This window comes from Limulus polyphemus, unplaced genomic scaffold (genome assembly GCF_000517525.1).
Source record: "Limulus polyphemus unplaced genomic scaffold, Limulus_polyphemus-2.1.2 Scaffold546, whole genome shotgun sequence".
NCBI lineage: Eukaryota > Metazoa > Arthropoda > Merostomata > Xiphosura > Limulidae > Limulus > Limulus polyphemus.
The window spans coordinates 431,501-457,984 of record NW_013666156.1 but is presented as its reverse complement, the minus strand read 5'-3'; the positions used below and the strand labels follow the sequence as shown (position 1 = coordinate 457,984).

The 26,484-nt window shown below is 33.6% G+C and overlaps 1 protein-coding gene and 1 long non-coding RNA gene across 3 annotated transcripts in view; one reads left to right on the top strand and one right to left on the bottom strand.

Annotated features, from left to right (window-relative positions):
• Positions 1-23,932, bottom strand: part of LOC106459011 (PC4 and SFRS1-interacting protein-like) — an 85,345-nt gene extending 61,413 nt beyond the window's left edge. Inside the window, exons 1-6 of one of the 2 annotated variants that reach the window (XM_013918580.2) lie at positions 23,648-23,932; positions 15,268-15,344; positions 4,699-4,837; positions 2,858-2,956; positions 617-670; positions 272-340 (exon numbers count right to left, since the gene is read on the bottom strand). In XM_013918580.2, coding sequence (XP_013774034.2) covers positions 272-340; positions 617-670; positions 2,858-2,956; positions 4,699-4,837; positions 15,268-15,344; positions 23,648-23,725 — 516 coding nt within the window. In that variant the 5' untranslated portion in view covers positions 23,726-23,932. Of the gene's footprint in view, positions 1-271; positions 341-616; positions 671-2,857; positions 2,957-4,698; positions 4,838-15,267; positions 15,345-23,035; positions 23,106-23,647 lie in introns of those variants that run through there. The other variant, XM_022385393.1, reaches the window with a different exon arrangement.
• LOC111085678 lies at positions 9,053-19,025 on the top strand. Its single transcript, XR_002610494.1, has 4 exons — positions 9,053-9,157; positions 14,067-14,073; positions 14,371-14,376; positions 19,016-19,025. It is a non-coding gene; the product is annotated as an uncharacterized LOC111085678 (long non-coding RNA).
• Positions 23,933-26,484: the final 2,552 nt, after the last annotated feature.

Genomic DNA, 26,484 nt, shown 5'->3' with positions numbered 1-26,484 from the left:
AAATTTTGAATGCAAGTCAACAAACACTATGACATGGCCTTTGACCTGTAGCGATAGGGTTAATAAACTGTGCTTATTTGATCTTCGGTTTGAAATTTGTGATGAATAAACAGCGTATAACCATATTTCAATGAAAGAGAGCATAAAAATGTTTATCAACAGTTTTGGGAGAATTCATATTCAATGCATCACTTTGTTCTTCATAAAGAAGCATATTTCTTGTGTGAATTACAACTTCAAAAGTATAAAAAACTATAGCATAAACACTTACCCTTCTAGCTACCTTGTGGGTGGTATCAGACAACTGATCTCCCTCCACACCACTTTTGGAGTTTTTGGTCTGAAGGGAGACAAAAAATTAGCAAGATGGTATTTGCGTTAATATCACACAATAAGGAAAAACTACAAGTTGAAGAAATTTGGATATATAAACAAAATTACTTTTTTTTTTTGCAAAATATTTTCACATTTTAGCTTACTTATACAAGCAAGAAACAACTTTCTGGATGGTGAAATATATATAGTCTTATAAAATATATATAATCAACTATTATACATTCAATGCACATCTTCTAATGGGTCTGTCCATCTATCTATCTATAAAACATTAGCTCACCTCTTCATCTTTATATTCTGACTTTCTTTTCTTATTAGAGGGTAAAGACATACTCTGAAATGATAAATAAAGGAATAAAATAACATGTGTTGTGGTTATTAGAATATTATTGCAGACTCAAGCATAATACATAGGTAACAAGCTCAACTACACATTATTTTTTTTTTATACTACAATCAATTGGTTGCATGTCCTTTACAGCTTCCAGCCAAGAACATTAATTTACAATTTGAAAGTACATAGCTGTATTTATTAAAAACATATTCATGTATCTTCTTTCATTTTGTATGTATAAGACTGTCAACTGATTCTTGATATTTAAAAACAATGGTTTTTTTTTCTTGCTGGTATATGTGAAAAGTAATTTGATAAAGAAAAAAGCACTGCTTTTTCTAATGGTGTTTAGAGCTGGGTGATTAATGGCATTTGTTAATCAATTAATCATTCAAGCTCATTAATTGATTGCATTCAAATAACTGATTATTCTCACAAGGTCGATCTTCCTTTTTTGGCTCTTTTTTTTTTTAAGACATTTCCAAACTACCCTTTGTTTAATTTGATAAGATCTAAGTGTTTCCAGTATTGGTTTCCCCAGTAACCAAGCCATGTCAGTCCAAAGCTGAACAAACTTTTATTAATCAAAAACCTATAATGAGAAATTATGATGGCAGTATTTTGATTACTTGAATGGTTGGAATAACTGAAAAAAAGTAATAATCAGAAATCCTAATTTCAATCAGTGAGTTGTGGTGCAAATTGAAAGTAATAATAAGAATTCATAATGGTAAAATTTTGATCACTTGGATAGTTGGAATAATTGAAAACAATAATAACTGGAAACACTAATTTTGATTAGTTAGTTATTTTTGTGACAATCTATTAAACTGTAATTTCAATTAACTGATTATTTTAAGCAACACTAGTCGATTATAGCAATTAATTAAGTTAATCATCAAGTTTAACTGGTATCTTTTTATACACAAAGCATTTGTTTTTACTAAAACATTATACAATTTCATGCCACAGTACATAAAATACTGATAAAAGTTTTAAAAAAGTGTTGTTCTGTAATACAAAGATTTGATACTGTATGTTGTCTACAAAATAATTTATGTTGCTTTCAAATATGCATTTTATAACACAAAAAATACATCAGACATTATATATATATTTTGTGTTATAAAATGCACAGAATGTCTAAAAACTACTATAATTTAACTGGCTTTCCAGCTAAGCTATAAGTCTGTTTAAAAAATTCCATTACTGCTCAGAGCAGTGACTTTAGTCAACATATTTCAATGTTTACCTGCAAGTTACTAGCTTTAAGTACTAAAATGGTTTGGAATCTATTCTTTTTCTATTGATTATAAACCTTTCCAACAACAATGTTACATAATAATATAAACATCTTTAAAGACAAAGACTGGACATTCATATTTATATTCTTGGTTGTTAATATGTATATCATGTTCATCAAATTTGTTGGACACTCTGAAATGCATATAAAGGCAAAGATAAAAATTAAAATTGGGAAATCAGAGTGCCAAAATGAGAAATAACTTAAACATTTCCTTTACAAATTATGAAATTAAAACTTAGCTAAAATTACCACTTAGATAATAAATTATGTTTTGATGCCAAATTTATTAACATACAATGATATCAAAGTGCTTAGTTAAAATTGGAATGTATCTCTGTAAAAAGGTTGCGAGATGCACACTTTGACCCCATCACATGTACAAGCTTAATATGACACAAGTCAAATTTATCACAGTCAGACCAACTTTAGCATTTCACAAATATATCTCTAGTATAAAAATTTTATTAACACATCTAATTTTTTATGTACAACAGACATGTACTTTTTACTAAAAATTCATCACATTACATGAAGATACACTTTGTAAATCCAGTTAAGTACTGGGTTAATTTTTAGTTTTGATCTATACAAGTAGCATTTATTGATAATTATTTAGTTTCTTATTAAAAGTTAAACCCATAATTGGATTTCATACTTATTTCAAAGCCATAATTTTTTTTATCCTACACTGTTTATGCTTTTAGTTCCTGTTATGTTGAGTGAAATTTCTCAAAAATCAGGTGTTTGTACAAATTATCAAACATGTGTTAGTTGCTATATATCAATAAATGTATTTAAAAGCAAAGCACTTATTCAATACCAGTTATTTTTTTGCCATTTGCTTCAATAATTAATTTTTGTTTGGCAAATTTGACACTTACTTTGTTCTGCTCATCTTCTGTATCGAAGTCCTCATTTTCACCAGATGGCTCTTCCAGATTTGTACTCATTTCCAAATCATTATTATCAGGTTCTATTGGCTGCAAGAAATAACTATACAGTTAGTTCTTTACTTAAATATTCAAGATTTCAGATGGCAGAGGAGTAATGCCAATTTGTTAGTAAGATTTTCGTAAGTCATATGAAGAGGCAAGGCTAATCTTACCAGAAAGGCCTCGATGGATTACATACATATGTATGTATGGATTACATATATGTATGTATGTGTGTGTGTGTGTGTATAGAATTGATCTTTTTGTCAGAATGCAGTAAATGAGGCCAAAACAAGAATTGTTTTCATACATCTACTTAATACTTCTTTATTGGTATTGAATAGTTTTATAATTCTAATAAACCTTCTTGAATCATATAAACTTAGCTGAAGAATACATTTACATTAGGCGTAAACAAACAGATTATGTGCAGTTCTACTTTTACTTGTGCCTGTAAGTATTAAATGTCCTTGTATATACATTCAAATAATGAAAACATTCTTGTTGTTAACAAGTATGTCCTCTTTCCAATTTGTTTATATTTATGAAACTGTAAAAAAATTACCAGTAGCACAAAAGCATGTGTTACAAATTTATATGAATATTATCTTTTTTTTTTTTTCATTTTCATAAATGGTTTACTGTTCTGTTAGTCTCCATAACAGAAACCTAAATGATAACTGTCAAAATGTGATAGATGTTCTGAAAACCAAATTAGAGGAAGAATAAGTACTGTAATCAAATTTTATATAAAAGCTTAACTTTTAAGAAGAGCATCAACAAACAAAATACTTTTTAAAATTACTTTCAAAACTTGGGCAAATATTTAAAAATAATTTTGCAAAATTAGACTCAGCTTTTGGAATGAAAAAAAAGTGAGCATGTAACCTCAAAATTCAGAAACAAAAGTTTAGATACCTAACTTGCATACATACATATTAATTAAAACACAGTCTACTATCCTAAAATTATCAATGGGATCATGGACCACACATCTGTTTTTGAAACACATTTTTCTAAACTATTCATGCATGAAATTGATTGCGAGTCCATGAATATGTTGTTACAAATAATAAATAAGTCATTCAAAGAATGTAAAAAAAACAATGCTATTGATATTATAACTAATTCCTCTTAATAACTGCTTGTTTAAGAGTTCTAACAGGCAAAAACATAAAATTGTTTAATACAATGCAGTACTTGGATGATGCTGGTGGTGAACAGTGTTAAAAAAAAAAATTGGTAACTCAATGTTAGTGTGTGATGTTTAAGAACTGCCCAAGAAAAAATAACTAACATTATAAAAACCATTTGGCACTGAACATTTACATGCAGTTAAAACTTAGTACTTGAAATTTTATGATTGAGCAATGAAACAAAATAAGGTGTGTCAGCTAATTCATTCAAATAAAAATGATAAAAGTAATTTACAATACTTTAGTCTTACATACATTTTTACTATCATGAACTTTTCTAATTTAACACGATTCACCTTACTGTACACTATATTATGATGTGGAAATATTTAAATAATTAATACTCTTAACTGTTTCCTCAATTTTTGAACTAAGTGTAAACAGATAAGGTGTGGAACTTACATGCACAACTATATTTGAAATTGTATTTCAACAGTTTCATGAACAGCTGATACTCTAGGCCTTCAATATATACTTTTGTGGAATGAGATTTACAAGAACAACCACCTGGGCTCAAACTAAGATATTATGTGAATAATAAACTTTAAGTAACAATAACTTTTTATAGTTACCTGACATTATTTATTTGCTTACCATCTGTGAAGGAGGTATAATAGCAGGATTGTTTTCAATTTCCCAAAGTCCTTCATTAAAAAACTTTCTCTTTTGAGGATTTCCATATTTTTCTTTAAACTTGTGATAGGGATACAGATCTTTAGTACCAAGATTAGCTCTGAAATTCAGGTAGAACAAACAGTTAGATAAGGACACATGCTAAAACAAAAATAATCTTTAATTGCACAAACAAGAGCACACCTTGAAAAAACAATTATCATTCAGCACTCCACCAAATTAGAATACCATTTTTTATTTTGATAGTAAAGCTAAGATCTGTAAAAGCTTGAACTTTCCCATATGATATCGAAACAGTCTATAAAACTATAAGTACTATAAGGGAGGTTGAATGCTGCCAACTTAAAGTATCTAGACTCAATCATAATGAAATGGAAATGATTCAAGTATAGCACCTTTAGCCTGATTAATAGCTGTGAGGTATGGCTTGAACTTGGTTCGGACACTTTTTAAAAGTTTGGCTGGTGCTGAACAGTTATAAAGATGTGCTCCTTTCTTACTACAATTCCAAGTAACACCCTAGTCCAACATTTCAAATGAGGGGTAGGCTCAACCAGTTTCTCACTGGGACCAAGGCACCACTCACAGATGAAACTCTCCATATTGACTTATACAGAAGCTTAGAACTGGGAAAGTAAGGGTTTCCCCTTCTTCCACTAAAAGAACAGGGGATGATACATGTAGAATATGTGTGGGCCTGTAACACAATAATCTGGAACTGGGTCTCCACCAAAAGACAGTGTAATGGGTTACTATGATTAAAGACAGCAAGTGCAAGCTAGGTGTAAAGGCATGATTAGATTTGGTGTATTTTGTTTTATTCTAAAAAGTGCAGAAATGGTCAGGTCAATTAAAGTCTTGCAGAAAACCTCATCTTGACAATGGTCACTGAGCAGGGGTGGATGAGTTTAACACTCTCTTTACTCCGTCACTTAGTGGGATCCAATGACAACAAATATCAGTAGAGAAGTGTTTAGTTCTATATGTTATGCCATGGTAAAAATAGGCAATGGTAGTCCAAGTGAGGTAGCAATGGGCAACCTGCATAGGACATAAGACAAAAAGGATCAGAAATAATGTACAATGAAAAATAAATGGGAATGAGATGAAAAAAAGCCTCCAATCCTCCTCCTGAGTAGCTCAATTCTTTGGAAGAAAGGAGCAGTCAGGAAACAACAACTAGTTCATATGATATATATATAGTACAGGAGATGTTTAAGGCATGTATGTACAAATGACAAAACCATAAGCAAGTAGAAGAAGAAAACATATTTTCAAGGACAAATAATAAAAGGAACAAGTAACCAACAGCTCAAATGGAGGGCAAGCAAGAGCCTGAAGGGCCACACAGAGGTCCCAGTCAGGAGAGGGGCTAGTTTAAGGATGGGGGCAATGGACAAAAAAGGCCTTGATTGGTTTTGCAAAAACAGGTAAAAGGAAGAGATTAGTGCCTGGCCAGAGGCAGAAAATTGTGGACAATGCCACTCGATATCCTGCAATATTCGAAACAGACAGGACCTTGTCAAAAAGCAAAGTAAAGAAGGAGGTAGGATGACATGGTAGAGGGACTAGTGAAGGTAAACAGCCAACTTACTCTGACAGAATGCAAGAGTAGAAGGCTAACAAGAATGAGAAGAAAATGGGCTACCTTGTAGTAAAATATCTTTTATCTCACAAGATGAAAGTGCAATACCCTATCATGAGAGATGGATGTTTGATGTTATTGGAGGAAGGACCTCTAAAGAGGAAGGGGGTAGAGGTTCCACAGATGACAAGCAACAGAGAAGTAAAAACTATGACTTAGCCAGCCAAATAAGCAATCTGGACAACCAAGAAAATGGTGTCATGAATGACAAATAAGACCTGGGGATAAAAGTAAAGAGAAGAATAGACATAAAGAGAAATACTGGACCAATCCAGACTCAGAACATCAACAGCCAAAGCAGTTGAGTCTGGGATTAATAACTAAAAAAAATGAGAGAAAGCTTAGAACTAAAGAGTGTCACAAATGCATTGATTAGTTGGGTCCCAAAATGGGGCACAAATCTACTAAAAGACTGAAAGATGCAAGAACCACTCAGTGAGATGGATTCCATCCAGACAAAAAAAAGAAAAAGCTTTCCACTATTAGATTTAGAATTCCAGGGACATGATAGGCCGCCAGGTGAATGTGATGATTGCCAGCCAAATAAAGAAAACCGTGTGAGAGAAAGCATAGGTCTAGAGAGCAAGTGCCATTAAGTAGATCATGACACAATGACCCAACAACTGTGACCAAAGATAGCAAGCCCAATAAGCAGCAGACATCTTCAGAATTTGTTATATAAAAATTGCTCTTCTGGAGACCAGACTATGGAGAGAGTGGTAGTGTAGTGAACTACCACACCACCAATTGGAAAAAGAGGCAGGCACTGGTGTAAAGATGCAGGTTTGGTTGGGAAGGAGGGGGGAAATACCCTTGGTCATGTTGGAGCAATCAAGCCATCACAGCAGAGTGAGATTCAGAGGTGAAGGGAAAGACTAAAGTGTTGCTGATGGATTACAGGACATATTTTATCAATCCCCCAGAGCACACTGAAGGGGATGCATATGTATAGAACTAAGAGAAATAAAGGTCTCAAGAGAAGCAGGAATCCCCAAAAGTAAGAAAAAAATCAAAACTAACTGTAGTAGATGTTCACAAACACTCTTTCTCCTAAAATATATCACCAAGCTATGTTTTTATCAGTTTGTATGATCTCTACTCAAATTCTCACTAAACTGAAAGCTTTTTGGCTTAACATTTGAAAACAATGGAAACTGCACTTTCATGATGTGTTTAGGTCAGTAGCCTAAGGCATCTCAAAGCTAATATACAAAACAGTTACACCATACTACGACAACAGCATTTAATAAATAGTGATGATTGGGTAAAAATCAGTATATTTAGCAAAGCAGTATATTGCTGTTTGTTTAAAGCAAAACTACTAATACTATCTGCCACCAACCCTAATTTTGAGCTGCCAACATCAGGGAAGGCAACTAGTACTTACCACCAACTTTTCACCTTCTCTATACCAACAAACCTTGGAATAGGCCATCACATTATAATTCTCCTACGGTTTGAAGCAGCAAGCATGTTCAGGACTAGGTTTTGATTACGTGACTTACAGCTTGCAAGTCAAGCACCCAAATCACTAGATTGTGCCAGGCAAATATATTAATTAAGGAAGGTTTTTGCATAAATTCCCTATTTCTGTACAAAATGAACACATACCAAGTACATATAGGTTAATTATCCAATGGATTACAACCACATTACATTACCAGGTATATAAAGAATTTAGCTGCAAAAAAGATTTATAATATCTAATTATAACAACACATTCAACCTTTTTTCTTTTAGGGGAAAAAAAGTTCCAAGATGAAATAGAATAAAACATTAAAAAAAATAAGATTAACACAGCTAGGCTTAAAAATTCATCAAAGACATCTAGAAGTTAACATTTTCCTAACTCTGCATCAGAGTATATATGGACCAAAGTGCAGAACAACTGTTCTGCTCAAGAATATTGATGGTTCCCAACAGTTTATAAACAAGGTTGATATCTTTTAAAGATGGAAAGTATGCTTTTATACTTTGATGAATAAGACCTCAGTGATTCATGATTTAGTCCTGGATCAGATGCCACAACTTCAATCGATGCAATGCTCAATGACCCACCAACTCTGGAAGAACTTATGAAGACAATGAAAAATGATTAAATCTGGAAAAGCACCAGGTTTGGATGGTCTTCCTGTTGAAATTTTAAAAAGTGGAGGACTAGTATTAAAACTAGAATTGTTGTACCTTTTTGAACAATGTTGGCAGACTGGAGAACTACCTCAGGAGTTCAAGGATGCCATAATTGTACCAATCTACAAATGTAAAGGAGATCAACATGACTGTAGAAGTTACAGAAGTATTTTGCTTCTATCAACCACAGGAAAAATTCTTGCCAAAATACTACTTTGACAGTTACAAACAATCTCAGAACATATACTACCAGAAAACCAATGCTGTTTTCAAGCGAACAGAAGCATGACCGATATGATCTTCTCCTTTCAGGAAATTGATGAAAAATGTATTGAACAAAACATGCCACTGCATGCTATGATTGTCAATTCATCAAAGCTTTTGACAGTGTAGGGTAGTGGTTCCCAACCTTTTCACCACCAAGGACTCCCTTTTATTATTTTTTTTTTTTCCCCATGGCCTAAAACTGTTTTTCTTACTAATAATTAACTTGCTTTTCCATTTTTCACTGTCAAATAAAAGACATATATAAGTGAGTGTGCAATTAAAAGAACAGCAGAATTAAAAAACTTACTTATTTAATGAGATGGTATTATCTTCGCGGACCCCCAGGGGTCCGGGGACCACAAGTTGGGAATCACTGATGTAGGGTGAGAAGTGCTGTGGGCATTGCTCACTAAAGTTGGCTGTCCAGAGAAGTTTGTTGGCATGAATGGAGAGGTCTCACACGAGGGTACCACATCGGTACCATATAGTGTCAAACAAGGTTGTGTATTGGCTCCCACGTTATTCACTCTTTTTCTAGCTGCTATTCTGGATCATACATCTGCTAATCTTGCTAAGGGAATTTACAGCCTCACAAGAATCGACGGTGGTCTTTTCAATCTCACAAGACTGAAAACTTGCACTAAGACTATGGAAATCTGCATCACAAAGTTGTTGTTTGCTGATGATGCAGTGTTTGTATCTAATTCGATAGATGGTCTGCAGACCATTCTAGATCACTTCTCCAAAGCATCTGCTGCTTTCGACCTAATGATTAACATCAAAAAGACCAAAGTCCTCCATAAAACATCACCTAACTCTCACTATGTACAGCCAATTCTTTTTCTCTTTGATGACAAGCTAAATGTCATTAACCAGTTCACTTACCTTAGTAGTATAGTTGCTAATGGCAACAGCCTCGATGCAGAGCTTGAATCCAAGCAGCATCTGCTGTTTTTGGGCAATTATACAAGAGGGTTTGGAAACTGTGTGGCATATGACAGAAAGCCAAGGTACTCAGCTCCCTACTGTGTTCAGTGGAGACTTATACACTCTATTGTTGTCATATTAAAAGACTGTCCAGCATACACCTCAATGATCCTTAATATATCTTGGAATCCATAAGAAGGAGGTTTGAAGTAAGCCGATATGCCCAGCATAGAAGCTATGCTTCTTAAAAGACAACTGTGCTCGGCTGTTCATGTGGTACATATGCCAGAACATAGACTTCTGAAAACTCTACTTTATGGAGAACTTTCCTCTGGTCAATAACGAAGAAGTGGACCAAAGCTTCATTACAAAGATGTAATAAAGCATCACCTGATCACAGCTGATATACCTACTACCCATTGGGAGTCCCTAGCCAATGATTATACCAAATGGTGTAAATCCATCAAAGATAGTTTGGAGGTTGTGCACCAAAAGTGGATGAAGGTCTCACAGGATCATCATATTTGGAGACACGCTTTGCCTACAGTTCCTAGCACAGTACAATGTGATATTTGTAAAAAGAGATGTGCTGGCAATTTTTGGCTCCAATTACACAAGTGCTGGAATCACAGCTGACAATCCAAGCATTGATGGTCCCCCCCCTCTCTTCGTCATCTTCGATTATCAAAGGATTACTGACGACTCTCACTGAGTGGAATTGAGCATACTTAGGAGGAAGCCTCCATGGTCCACCACCCAGTAATAAATGACAAGGACTCCCATATTGTACTAGCCCTGTGGCTACCAGATTTTCACATTGTAACTAGGTAACATCACTCTCACCATATTTCATCCCAAAAATAAAATTAGTGGATTAAATTGTTTGAAATTTGACTAGAACTTTCCTAAAGGTATGTAGTTTGAGGAAAAAAAATATTTCGATTTTTTCTACTACTTCTAATAAAATTTCATTATTTAATAGAGTTCTTTGTACTTGGACTCTGAATAGTTCACCTGCAAGTTGATTTTAATGTTAAGTATAAAAATACTACTTTTTATCCTACAGTTTTCACATTTCACTTGCATAATATCTAGAACCTCCTAAATGAATATCAAAAGTTTTTTAAGGTAAATAATTATATTTTATTTTCCATTTTCTCTACCATATCACTAACTCTAGCTATTATCATAAATGAACAGTATTTAAAATTAAGAAATGTACTTACCTTTTATCTCTTCTTTGAATAATCTTAAAATATCTTCTTTGGGTCATATGTGTAATTTCAAGTCCTTACCTTTTCAGAATTTTTGTTTATTTTAAATGTTTTATTTTCCTTTCCAATTCTTTATGTTTTATTATTTATGTCTACGCACTTTAATGGGTCCCCGCAAGCAATATAACATTATGATCGTCAGAGTCAGATTTAGCATATGGCATAATGTTTGTTCTCACCTCTTTTTATAATGCAAGACCAGTGAAACGACAAGTTGAAAAACTTAAATAATCATTAAACCTTTCAAATACTAACTTTGAAATATAAATAATGCATAATTAACTAAAATATGAAAGTAAAACCTAAATGCAATTTAACTGTTTATCAAGGTAATATGTATAAAGTGAGAAAAAATAGCCAAGTGCTAGGGATACTGATCTCCACAACAGATATTAAGCAAACCTTGCTTATCATTTAGAAGATAATCTATTACTTACTTGCCTTCTAGCCTGGGAGAGACTAACCGAGAAATAAGCTCTTTCTATTGGTTATAAGCATCCCATTCAAGGCTACAAAAGACTGTTGTCAGGGGCAGATTACTTTGGAATATAAGCCAGAATATAAGCTCGGGGGGGGGGGTATATAACTATTTTTCTCATAATTCTAGCCATGTTGTAATCTGAAACTAATGTTTGGAATTTGAACTTGTACACATAGACTGCCATAGAGATACTAAAAGTAAGCTGTAAAGAAACATAAGCAACCAAACCTAAGATATCTCAACTGCACACACACATCAGGTGACACAAAACTGAAGATTTAATTGTGTGTTTCAGAGGTTTCCTTTCAAATAAAGGAATAATAACTTGTATAATATAAACCTTTGAACGATAACACATTTGATAATGCTAATTTCATTAAATACATTGATAGTAAATTGGTTTAATTAAATTTTGAATTTAACTCAGTAATGCTTTGTGACATGTACAGAAAGGTAATTAAAAGTGTACATGTTGTTAAATTGCTAGAAGGGAGGAAACAGTATGTTGGAGAGTCCATATAAAAGCAGCACTGAATACAGTGCAACAGTTGACTGCAAAACCCTATTTTGAAAAGCAGATCATTCCTGATTAAGTCTAATGAAGGAGCAGCAGGGATGAGCAGCAATCCCCTTCTGCTTTACTCATGGTAATTCAGGAGTGTATGGTCCTGGGAGAACATATTTATGATGTAAAACACTGCAAGGAAACAACTTCAAGCAGCTTTGCGGAACAACCCATCTCAACAGCGGGCATTATTGACCTGAATGGTCATACCGTGTGAGTTTAAGAATAAGTATGTCTGGACAGGCAACACTCACCACTGTGTGAGATCTATATATGCAAGAAAGGCCCCCTGTAAAGAAGAAAAGTAGGAAAATAGCATCTACCCACTCATAGAGAAAACCATGGAGCTTAAGATGGCAACAAAAGGTAGACAGTAAGCAGCCACACAATAAAGATAATGTGAAATAAATGTATGGAGAGTGGTCCACATGCTGGCAGGAACTATATCCTCTAAAGGATGACAGAACTGGGCAGCCAGGGACATGATAAGGTGACATATTTGAAGGAAGGAGACTTGGAATAGATTACAATCATTGGGAGACAGGGAAGAATAAACCAGGTGAATAAAATGGTAAGGGTAATAGGTGAAGTATCACGAGAAAGAGAATGGTACCAATAAATGAAAAAAACTGAACGGGAACCACAGAAAGTAGTAGGGCAAGCCACATAACAGTGGAGAGCCCAAACAGGACATAAGAGGCAATCAGGATAAGAGACAGGAAGTGAAAAATAACCTAAGATGAGCATGAAATTGTGTGGGGGAGAGAAAATATTTCTCCACCTTGACTAGCCAACCTACCCACGCAGTCTCTTGAAGAAGCTGAGTGTGAAAGGAAGAGGTGACATGCAAAGGAGCTAGGAGCATCCAGTCATCCATAGAAGTGTGTATATGAAGGCTCCTGGAATGGAGAAGTAGGGCAAAGGCCTTGACAACAAAAACAATAGGGAGCTAAAGCTAGCCCAAACAGAAAGGCCCAGAACAAGTAGATGCAACCACAATGGATAAAATCGAAGAAATGCTGGTACAGTGGGGAAATTGGAATGTGGAGGAAAGCATCTGAGACATTAACTTCATCATCCAAAGACTAAGAGTGAAACCAGTTCAAGGAAGAGAGAACTTCTTGGGGACTATGAACAAACAGGAAGAGAAACCTGGCTGAGAAGGATCTCCATGTGCTATAGTGTCCTTGTGAAGGAGATCTAGAACCACTTCAGAAAGGTACTGGCTGGAAATTGGATCACAAGGAGGGGGAATGATATGGGATGAGGGAACAGGTGAGGAGGGGAACTGAAACGAAGAACGAGCCCTTCAGAGAGAACCTGCCAAATCCAAGGGTCTGTGATTAAAGACTTACAAATGGTGGTAAAGCACTAAAGCCTGGCCCCCACTGGACCTGTCCCACCTTGTATTCACTAGGATCACAGAAGCTGTTGACAATGAACTGGTGGTAAACCTCAGAGACCTGTCTAGCAGGCACTGGTAAAGAAGAGGAAGGATAGGAACAAGACATGAAAACAGGTTCAGGAGGAGTCTGAAACAAAATGGAAGCCAATGAAAGAGGGAGGATAATGTAATGTTGGTACTGGAAAATTGAGGTTTGGAAAATTTTACCAATGTATTGGGTTCCAAACCCCACACAGGTAGAAGAGAATCCAACTACTAGGAGTCCAAAAAAGGAAATGCAGACCTATGGTAAGCCATACCATCGGCTTCCATATTAGATGTGGGTTGAGGCATAATGACCTCGGAAGGAATTGGTCCTCAATCCTTTCGGCAGGAACCCCAATATCCATAAAAAGAAACAAGAAACTGATTTAAAATCCTGTAAAGTGAGAGTGAAAAACATGTGAATTTGGGCTAAGCTGTATAGAGAGAGTCAGATGTGCTGGGAGTTGTGTTGTGCTCCTATTGGTGGAGGGTTGTCGCATGCTTATTTGCATGCTATCACGCTGCTGCTTCATGTAAGGATATATGAGAGTATCAAGGCTAGTGGTAAGCAAAAATTTGCACATATAGCAGGAAGTACAAGCTGGGAAAAGCTATTCTGTAAGAGGAGGAAAGTTATTGTATAAGAAGGCAATAGTAAGTCATGCATACCTTAATATATAAAATTAACTAATTGTTACTATATTTATGCAGTCAGAATGTCAAACAAGTTACTCTAACCTTTGATAATTAAAGCTTACCAATTGTTTATGGAATCAAGTTCTTAAACAGAATGATTTTGAAACAATGCAAAAGTTTAATAAACCATAGTATCACTAGAACATCTGCAAAATAAGTTAGATTCATATGTTACTAATGCTTTATTATTGTACTGTTGTAAAAAACTAAGATTTCCAGATCACGGTTAGAATCAAAATCTCCTCTGAATGTGATTGCTTCATATGAATGGTAAAAAGTATTTGCATAAATTTGTGTTATAAACGTATGAGTGTTCTAACTCACTTGTTCCCAGACTGACATAAACAGACCAACATATATCAGTGAGATGGTCTCATGGGGCCTCAGCACATGTAGAAATATTCTCTTTAAAACTTTCCAATAGCCAAAGTAATATTTTCAGCAAGAATTTAATTTAATGCAGTAAGTACAATGTATAAATATACAATTTAAAAAACAAAAAACAAATTATAATTCAAATATTGTAAGGTACCTCAGAGTATCTACTAGTTAAAATGTATATTATATCATTAGGTGTGGGTCCATAATCAGGATAGCCAAGGTCTAGAGTGGTATCAAATTAAAAAATTTGGAAACCCCTGCTCTAACTAAACTGAATGAATGTTAAATTAATTTTTATTGCACAGATGACCTAATTAACCTCATCTTTCAAGGTTTATCAGAAATAAACAAAAAAAAAATTAAAAATTGACACTTAGAATTCTTTCTAGTAAGCTAAACATAACTAATAATAACTTACAATGATACAAAAAAAAGCATTGGAAGTCTGTTTTGTACACACTAAAATTTGGACTCCAAGAGTTTAATATAATTAACATGTAATCACTTTTATCACATTTCAATATTACATGCTATCACATTTACCTCAGCATACATATATTACTGAGAAAATTGGTTCATTCCGGTAGCAACCCATTCATAGATAACATAACTGTCTTTCACAGACTTTAAGGATTAATAAATATAATTAACTGATTTAGATCACAGAGTCACAAAAAAAGAAAAGTGGTACTTACATTTCACTGATTTCAGAAAAAAAACTAAACTGGTACTTACGTTTCATAGGTTCCAAAAAACAGGACTGGAAATTTTTTGGGAGGTACCTTCTTTCCTGGGGGAGGTTTTTCTTCAACCTATATATTTTTTAAGTAATGTTTTAAAATCATCATTTTTTAAAAGCCTGCCATGAAACAAGAATAGAAAATGAGAAAATACTATATTTAGATTAGATAATAATGAATAAGGAACGAGAAGACTTCATACACTACCAAGCCCTATAACAATTGACACAACAACAACATGAACAGACTTAAAACTTTATGAAACATAATTCTGGATAAGGTTTACCATCTCCAAAAGCACTAAATTAGAACTGTTACTGTGAAGTAAATAAAGTTTTGTTATCCACAGTTGATTTTGGAATGAGCACTAAAGACCCTTATTAGTAAAGCTATGAAGTACAAAAAAAGTTTTATTATCCATAGTTGATTTTGGGATGAGCACTAAAGACCCTTATCAGTAAAGCTATGAAGTACAGAGGGTTGAGTACATTTATTAACGATTTTGAATATGCCAATCTGCACGTCACATGACAGCCACAGCTGATAAAAAGTTGGGTTGGAATGGCACAAATCAGAACTACATTTTTATACTGTCTGGCATTTTGTAGGTGTAGGTGTGATGCCATAGAAAACTGACTGCTTTTTAGAAGGATATATGAAACCTTAATGACACGAAATATTCAAACACCCAGATTACAAAGATGTGTTCAGATTTCATGGATTTATCATTTCCAAAATGAGAATATCATTGTACTTAATGGAAGTAGAAAACAAAGGCATACAAAGGAACTTGGGGCTCAAGGATCACTCAGAAAGACAGTTGCAACAACTCGTACACTAGCCATGGTAGTATGCAAAGTGCAGTGTTTTGTAACAAGTGAGAATCGACAAACACAAAGATCAATTTCACTTGTTCCAGACAATGGTATGCAACATGTGCTTACCCACATCAGTTACAAGTGTAGTACTGGATTGATTAAAAGGTTTAGGAAAATAAAATAAAGGTAAATTGAGAGATTATGTTTAATGTCCTCAATTTAAACATACAATATGAATGTAGACAATTACTACTTACTAATGATATCACTTGGTTTTAGGGCTTACTGAAAATTATGTAAAGAATGTTTCTTATTAATCATACAACAAACTGTTGTTCAAATTACAAGCAAGAGGCAAATTAAGAAGAAACTGTCTTTCAATCCAGCAGCCAGAAGTTTGTCAGACAAAAGCCACTCAGTTTAAGTGAAGACCCCCAGCAGTCAAGTGTGTTCATACGAATAAAGATTTATACATTTATTCATCCACTTGTGTTTGCATCTTTTCCTTTGCTTTCTAGGTTCAACTTATTTACTGCTTAACATTTCCTGAATCAGTTGAGTACTGAAGATACTTGACACTTTTCTGTTGAAAATAAGTATGCCTGAATTCCACATTATTACCAGAAATGCTACACCAAAAAAAATAATTTTAATCATGGTTTAACATCCAGTCTGGAGTTTCAAACCAGTCCATTTTATCTACATATACAGGTATCAGAAATCAAGTCCTTATTAAATCTTTGGATTACTTACATAAACTTTTCTTCCCACAGTTATACAACTTAACTGGCGTATAGACTCAAGTATAACTCATTACTGTTTTTACACAGTATTGTAAACTAAGAAGAATTAGTGCTTATTCTTAGCCTTGTTAAATGTTGTTTTTTAAGATGGAAACTTTCATGAATAGGATAATCCAATTGTTTAATCCTTCAGAGGCTGTTGCTGCGTAAATGTAGCTAATCAAAACTATTTATATGAATTTGCTGGTCAATTACAGGCTTCCACAATTTAAAATTGCATCCAGAGAGCATAATGGCTAGTGTCATCAATAAACATTAGGAGTGGCATGATACAGTGATATGATACAATTATCGTATCATAAAGCTGTGATATGAATGTATCGATACATCATCTGATATGACATGATTTATGTATCTTCAAGAAATTTGGCAAGCTTTCAGTAAATATTATAAATCTTTAGTACAGAAGAAATAAGATTTTCTAATAAAATATTTTTGCAAAAAATTAATGTTTTAATATATGGAATCAAACTAGTCACTGCTCTGAGTGTAAAGCAATTTTCATGTTAAGATTAAAAATACTTCCATCAAAATTATTGGGGTTGCAATAAAGAACTCCAATGAAGAGGTGAAGGGTAGAGATATAGCAAAAGAGTAAAGATAAATTGAAAACAAACAGATTGCAGGAAAGAAAGGGAAAGAAGTAGAAAAGAGGATCACCCAAAGAAGACAGAAAGGGCACAAGAGATTGGAATTCAAGAAATATAGAAGGTTCATGACCTTAGGCCATATGAACAGAGTCACAAAGACAAGGAGGGCAAGGAAGACATTGATAAATGTGTAATTTATACAGAAGGAGGACAACAAAGTAAGTCAGCCCAAAAGTCATTATGATATACAGGCAAAAGATAGAAAGTCACATATCTGGGTTATGAGCATAGCAAACAGAAAAGAAGGAGATACTTGTTCCTCATCAAAGAGAGTAATGCCAAAAGCAAAAGCTGAAGGTAGAAAAGATGGCCAAAGGGTCCACAGGAGAGGTAGGATGAAACAGATAGAGAAGTAGGCAGAAAGTGAACCAATCACTTGGTGCACAATAGCAGTAATATGTTTAAAATGTCAGCATTGAATATGTTGTCATACCATGGTTCATCACAGCTCTATAAGATTGTATTAATTTAATATTTCCATAATATTTATAGCAACTCAGCATCGATTGAATACTGAGACCTATCACACACCAAGGCATTCATTTTACTAAGTGAGCTAAAAAGATAATCATTGAATGTCAATTCCATGAACAAATTAGGTGCATCCAGTTACCACTGGTAAAAATGGGCCTTGGGTCATTTATTTTTTTATGCATTAGTTGTTTTAAGTAGCAAAAAGAAAAAATGTGGTGGCTAGAAAAACTGAAGTGTGAATGGAATAGAAGTGCAAAGGGGACAAGATTAATGTAGCACTAAATAAAGAAAGGCAGTTGATTAAATCAACTAGAAACTCAAAAAGCACAGGATAAACACGTGTCTGAACACAGGGAATGCCAAGAAAAGAATGAGCCCATGATCATATGCTAGTGCTCATGAGGATAACTGCTCATGAAAGTTGTGTCACTTTCTTATTGGTGGAGGGTTACAGCATAATGATGATTAATTCATAGGCTGCCCCAATATGTGATGTGGGAGTTCTTTTAAGGCTTGGGCCATACACAGGACATTCCATGACAGTTGCATGTGAGGTAATAGCTGTTAATGATGCAGAGAGGTAAGTAGCAGTTCTTAAATTTAAACTAACATTAAACTTGCATTTTCTACATTTTCATTCCACTACTCACACAGACTATCCACATTCAAGTTATTCAAGCTCCTAATAATGTATAATTTCTGAATAAACATCTTCAGTTGTCATGGCAGAATTTTTTTTAGGGGGGGGGGAGATTCTCCACACTAATCATTATGAACTTTCTACCCTTATCATTCTTTACTATATGTTATTTTTCTCCCAATGAAAAAACATGAACTAATTAATATTTTTTTTCTCATTATTTAGAAACTGTGAGAATGATTTTTTTTCAGTTCAGATACTCACCTTAGGGCACCAATCATGAATATTGTACTTGAAAACTTTTCATCCTTACTTTTGGAAATGGGATGCCAACAAAACTTTGGGAGTCACTTGTCAGTTAAAATTAATCAGAACAAGATCCTATGGAGACCATTTTCTTTATTACACCTTCCAAGTTACCAATATCTTTTTATTCTTATGTATTTCAGATTTTAAAAAATTGGAATTCCCTTTGTGAAGAAAGATTATCAGAAGTTATCAGAATATCATATTTCACATACCTTGTGAGCATATGAACAACTATTCCTACCCTGAAAATAAGTTTAAGTGATTTATCAAAAGAGAAACTATAATGGAGAATTAAAAGGAAAGAAAGAAAATACATCACACAAATCATTTCAGAAACATCAAACTTAGCGACAAGAAAGAATACCAAGAACAATTTCAACATCAACATACTCATTGTAAAACTGAAAGAATTATTCAGTCTTCTCTCCCACATCTACTAAAATTTTCAAACAACTGATTATATTACAGAATTCTTATCACCAAAGGTAAAGTTGAAAATTTAATACCAGACTAAATGAGGAGTTAAAAGGACTTATAAACTCTGTAAATAATTCAAACAATTGTTGGTTAACTTTATATTTAATTTTGTGCTCTTGGCAACAAGCTAATCTAGCAACATTTATTCTACAAATAACACAAAATGTCATAAATATTCCTGATGAGCCAAAAAAATAATAATAAGGCTACCTAATACATCTCAAAAGTTGCAGCATCAGAGGTTAATTTCAGAAAGCTACTTAAATGTTTCAAATATACCTTAACAAAGAATGGACTTTAGTTAATCTTATATTTACTCCAAACAACTGTTTGTTCACTCTATTTATTCTAAACAATTGTAATAAAATATCTATTTTGCCAGCTAACAGAGCAAAACAAAATAAAAACATAGTCATATATATAGAAATATTTAGATATGAGAAACAGAATGAACCCCCACATATTGATGTCAGTATATGTGTAAGCACAATCAACAAAACTGAACCAACAAAATATGTTCAAACTGACCACTATAAAAACAAACATGGCATTCTACTATGTACTTTGATAGTAAAATTGTAATAAGATGGTCCAGTACTTAAAAGGGATATTTGCCAGAAGATTATGGATTGTTACTGCATACAACAGTACATTGAGACTAAACACATTAAAAAAAAAAGGATGAATCTCTGTGAGCTACAATAAAGTGTTTCCATGAGTAAGAAGTTTCTAACTGGCATAATTTTATAGGCTACTCAATCAGATAAATGATGCCAATTAGAAACTATATTATAATGAAGTCACAGTTTTTACTATTAATTAATACTAATGGGATAATTGAATTTTAAACACATTGAAATAATATTGAATAAAGTAGTCAGGAGAGAGGTTTCTTAAAGTGATTCAGCATGGTTTTTATATACCAAATGGTTAAGGAAACAACCATAATGAATGCAATTTTAATTTTTTTGTTAACCAATAATGAGCATGTGCTTGCAAAAATAGAAAGTGGGAAACATTTGGGAAAGTGTGATCATGGCATAATTAGATTTGGGTTTTATCACACCTAAAGATCAAGAAAAACTTACAAGTTGCACCAAAAACCCAGATGTGTTACAAAAGTATTTGCACTACAAATATGTCTGTGAGTTGACAACGTCAGTTTGGCTCACACTATGACAAGTCAGAAAGCGAGGTGATATTCATGTGCAAAATAAAAATACTTTTGTCAATTATACAATTTGCACATCATATTTGTATAACCTCTAGAACCTCCTAAATCCATATCCAGTTTTATTTTTTCAGTATCCCTGTATATCCTATCTGGTATTTACTCTATTATGAAATGTTGCTAAATCAGCAATGCAGTGTAAAATAAATAGTTGATAACTCTGACACTCTGTAAAAGGTTATGGCATGTGAACTTTGACTCAACTCATGCACAGCATGAACACACAGAAACTTTGGTTCAGGTTTGTGAAAAAAAGTAAAAATGCATTTTTCTTAGTGTTCTAACACTGTTACTGACTTCAGAATAACTATCAATACCAAACACATTTACAATTTGAGGCAAATGTTAAATACAGATACGTAATATATGTATTACAAGCTGGCTTGACTCATGTAAACAACAACTGAGCTCAAAGATGTTATATGGTTTCCTATCTGTCAAAAACCTGTCATGCAACTGTCAGTGAAATTAGAAGGTACTATCTGATTGATTTGTATATTCATGGGTGAGCTTCAAACATGTGGCCTGTTAAATGATCATGTCTGATTAGTCTGGTCTTCATATGTACACAGTTCACAATCAAAATAAACACAACTTTAATTGAATTATCATGGAGCTTGTTTGTAATGCATTCAATAATTGATCATGAGCTGTTACTTGCTGCAACTTTGAAAACAATAATTGGCAACCAGCCTGACTCTTAGACTAAAGGATGCATACTTAGCCCTATAATTATTACATAATAATCACAAACATTTCTTTTGGTGCTGAAAATTCACAACTTATCAGTTTCAAAATGAAACTTTGTCAGATTACATCATAATGAAAAACAACAATTTATTTCTTTTTTCATCTCATCATACAGATACATGTAAAAACACACCATAGAATCAAAATAAGAGGGTATTACTATGATCTGAAGGCAAGACATAATTGTTACAGAAGGCACTGGATACATCATTAATTCTGTCACAGGTATTTCACCTCTGATCCAGAGATTCTATGGATAACCACTTTCATCCAAACCCCCAGTTTGGCCTCATATAGAATACTGTTTACAGTTTTGGCCTCCCTATTGAACAAAGGCTATTAATTTACTGGAATTGGTTCAGATAGGGCTTCTAAGATGATTCCAGGTATGAGTGGATTGTGTTATGGGGATAGGTTAAGATTTCTTACCTTATCTTGAGAAAAGAAGAGTAAAAGCTGATCTTATTGAGGTTAACTAGATTATCCAAAGAACTGATACAACAACCTTCTTTTTGCATATTCTGAAGACAACAGAACAAGAACACACGTTTAAGATTCGTACAAGATAGGCTGGGTTCTAGTTAAGACAGTTCAATTTTTCTAATAGTGATTAGCCTATAGAACGAGTTACCATCAGCAGTAGTGAAGACCAACACCTCAAAAGTGGGAAATCAATGATTTTCTGAAACAAAAAGAAAGGGTTTACATTTTTACTTTTCTTCAGGATAAGTGTGAAAGGGTAGCCTTTTAGGATCAAATGGTCCCTTATTGTCCATAATGTCATGTTACAGTTTTGGGGTGGGGGATGGATCTGTCTTATACATACCACAAAGAGAAAATTATATTTAATTTTCTTAATTTATCTAATATAAATATACTATTCATCAGGGTTAGATAATACCATTTTACTTATTTAGATCAAACTTTCATTTAGTATAACAAATTTTATAAATTAATCGTATAAAATTAAACTGATTAGATTATGTCAATTAATAATATCAAAAATTTTATTACTTTCTGCACCCTTAAATACTTAATATTTATTTGACCTTTCACTTCCATACTGAGATATCACTCTTGATTATAATTTATAATTCCTGTGCTGAAAGTATTGTATTATGTTCTATTCAAACTTTTTACTTTGAAAATTTTGTGGCCAACAGAGAAGACTTACCATTACTAAATTGGGATAACAGGTGACGTTATACATGTATGAAAAATTGTTAAAAATAAATAGTGTTTAATTCAAGGAATGTTAATTCAAGATAGGCATGTTCCAAAGATAAGAAAAAGATACCAGGAAAAATTACACCTATTGGCTTACTATGGATATAATGCTTAAAACCAGACATAAGTAACATAAGTTGAAGAATTTTAAACTGGAAGGTACTACTGAAGATTACAGAACTATAAAAAAGCTACAGACACGGTTAATAAAATTAATAATTTTCTTTAGGATGGGGGTGCAGTGGCAGCCTTTTAAGGTTCAAATGGTCCCTTGTTGTCCGTGAGATTGTCAACTCTTATATTTCAAACATTTAATTAGACTGTAAATGGTATAATTACATGAAACATCAAAATCTAATTCTTGCAACTTATACTATCCTTCACCTTTCAAAACAAACAATCACAGGATCAAAAAATCTGATATGTAGTCTTTCAGTTTCATGTTCATATAAATTATCTGTCACTATGATTCACATAGGCTCCAAATCCAATACCTCTTGTTTAAGTTTTCACTGCACACTCTTACTCTCACATAAGTGTACTGATGACAACTTCAGACAAGATAAATTCAATTCAACTTATGTATTAAGAAATATATATATATATAGTTAAAAATGTATACTCAAGGTTACAACTTAAATTATTCAGAGTTAAGACATCGTCATGTTATTCAACATATTCAAGTTATCACTTATTGTGACAATGAACCATTGGCTTCTTTTTGCCTAATATAAATTATAATGCTAAAACATTGTCGATTGAACTTCTACATGTTCCGGTGGAAAATTCAAAAGACTCGAAAGAAAGAAATCAGGTTAATTTAAAACTCTTTTTAAACATTTTGAAATACGCACTTCCAAGTTCGATAGGAGTACAACTAGTATGAATCAACATTAAGTCTACTCTATAACTTAAGCCTAACCCTGTCAAGATATCCGAATATTCATAATTATATTTAAATTCTAATAACTTTAAGACTTAAGTCACTTAACGTACCCTTGCTGGCCAAGGTGGATAGCCTCTCACTTTTGCGAATACCAAGTCTCCCGGTTTATACTGCATTTTCTCACTCATTCTGTAAACTATAAAATGAGTGGTCAACAAAAAATAGGCCTTTTTTACTTTTATTTTAGCCCTGTTTACTTAGTTACTCAAAAAAACCAAAACTTGTACGAATTAATTAACCGAATACAGATTACACTATTTATAAACTACTTCTGACGCGGGAAACCAGTTCAAAGAACTCGATTACAAACTATAGATAAGAGTTGACTTCTTAAAATATATAATTTGGCTTCACATCAATAAAATCTCGACTCAATGTAAAATACACATATAAACATTCATTGTCATAATATAAATGAGAACAGTTATGAAAACAACGCTTTGTATGTATTAACTAATCTTTGATGAAAATATCGGTGAATTTGTGATATAATTATCTAGTAAAATCTTACACATATATTTTACCATCTCTTGTTTTTGTACCTTAGTTTGCCACATAAATCCTATCATCTTTAAATTATTAAAAGTACTGCTGAATTAACATTTGCTTTCAGAAAATTGTGAATCGTGTTACTGAGATAAATTAAAGAGCTCACAGTTTAAGGGAAAGATGGTACTTTGTTTGTTTTAGAGCAAAACCGCATTTGGCTGTCTTTTATGTCCAACACAGGGAATCAAACCCAGGATTTTAGCATTATAAGTCCGTAAACTTACCACCTTCCCACTGGGGAACAAAAAGAGAGTACGCCTTAAAGCAAGAAAAATTGGGCATACTATATTCTCAAACATGAGCTGTTTAATTTTTGCCACTAGCATCTGTGTATATTAATATAATAATACTGTTACGTCTCTGTTCGTTTGTTAATTTTCCGTAAAAATTCTTTCCGAAGAAACTTTAGCGATACAGGTCCTTTCTTAAATAAAACTGGTTTATTCTTTCTCAATACAACTTTGCAATACACTTAATTTCCACAGTCAGTTTAACTTAAACAAACGCATTACCGCGCTTGACTCAATTGTCCGTCTCTTTCTCTGTCCGCAATTCAATTCCATTGTTGCCGTCACTTCTTGGCAGTCTTTTATATTATAAAAGCGTACATCTTGTCTTTTCGTGAATCTTCTAGAAACTCATCACGTGTTACCACCGTCACGTGATTTCCGCTGTCGTAACAATGCTAAAATTAACATAGAGGCTTATCTAGCAAAGAGTTCTGACTAAGAGTAATTGTCCTGGGCTCTACGCGATGGGGGACCCCGCAAAGCTAAACAACGTCATATCCACAGATTACAGAAAAATCAAATTCAACACGAAAATTTATAATAGTACTGATGCTCGAATAGTACTGATGCTCGACTGATGAAATACAATCATTTCTGTTCGATTAATTATACCTGCACTACCAAGGTGCAATCGATTGATTTTGCACTAGAAAGAAACTGCAATATGTAAACTCAAAATTAAATAACTCAGTAAGGTCGGATTTCTTAGGAAAATGCCAAACAATTAGGGTCATATTGTTACGTCTCCGTTTGTTAATTAACTTTCCATAACTTCGTTCCGACGAAACTTTAGCGACACAAGTCCTTATTTAATAAAACTGGTTTATTCTTTCCGAATATAACTTTACGATACACTTAATTTCAACAATCACGCTAAAACAAACGCTGTAACAACGAACGTTAACTTCAACAATACGTCTCTCTCTGACTGCAGTTCAATTACTCATTACCTACACACACATTACCGTCACGTTGTCACCCTCTTTTATATAACAGACTACCCTATATCTAGTAAATGCTAGAGCATTCGCCAAAATACAGGATAGTTCTAGAAAGCAGAGGGCGTGAGAATAGTCACGTGATCTCGCTGACGCAAAAATATTTAGAATTAACCACAATCTTTACATCACAAGAGAAAGAAAATGTCAAATGTTTTATCTCTGTTGATCAAATTCCAAGGCTCTTGATCTTGGAGAAACACCAGTTGAAACTAAGGAAAATGTATAAGTTGAATTACAGGATGCTGGATTGCAGGGTACACACAGGTAGATTTTATTCAGATATTATCTGATGACTCAGCGAAATGGCCACAAATGCTAAATAATAGGCAAAAACCCGAAGTTGTCGAAATAGATCTTATACAGATATTGGATATTGAATTTCCATAAAATAATGATAAGGATCCCGCATACTTTACAGAGGATAACTACTATATGACCTACAAAATAGAGGCGATCATAGCTTGTGCATTCTGAGTCTTCAGCTTTGTTTTTGCTGTGTTATTTTTGGAAAACATGTTAACACTGCTTGAAGAATGGCTTCAATATGTGGAAGCACCTTTCTTCTAGTATGATTGTTTGTTTGAAGTTAACCACAAATCTACACAAAGGGCTATCTATGCTCTTCCCACCATGCGTATCGAAACCCGGATTTTAGCGTTGTAAGTCCGCAGACATGCTGATGTGCTACTGGGGGGGGGGGGGCTTCTAGTATGAAAGAACACGAATATTCACTGGTACATGTTCACAAAAAAAAGAGTCATAGCAGAACCTGAACGAAGGGGTTAAAGGCAATAAAACTATAGATAGTGGAGCCAATTTCAATGGAATATAATTATTAGAGATATGTTTTACTTGCATGGTTTGTCATTTCGCAAAATGCAATTTGGTTTTTTGTGGAACAGTAGAAATGTTTCATAATCCTCGCAGTGGGAACTACTGGCAAGTTTGTTCCCATAATGATCGAACATACGAGGCAAATCAAGAAAAGGGAAATTACAGATCATTACCCCATTAATTATAGGTATTCAGAATGAACTGATTACCCGA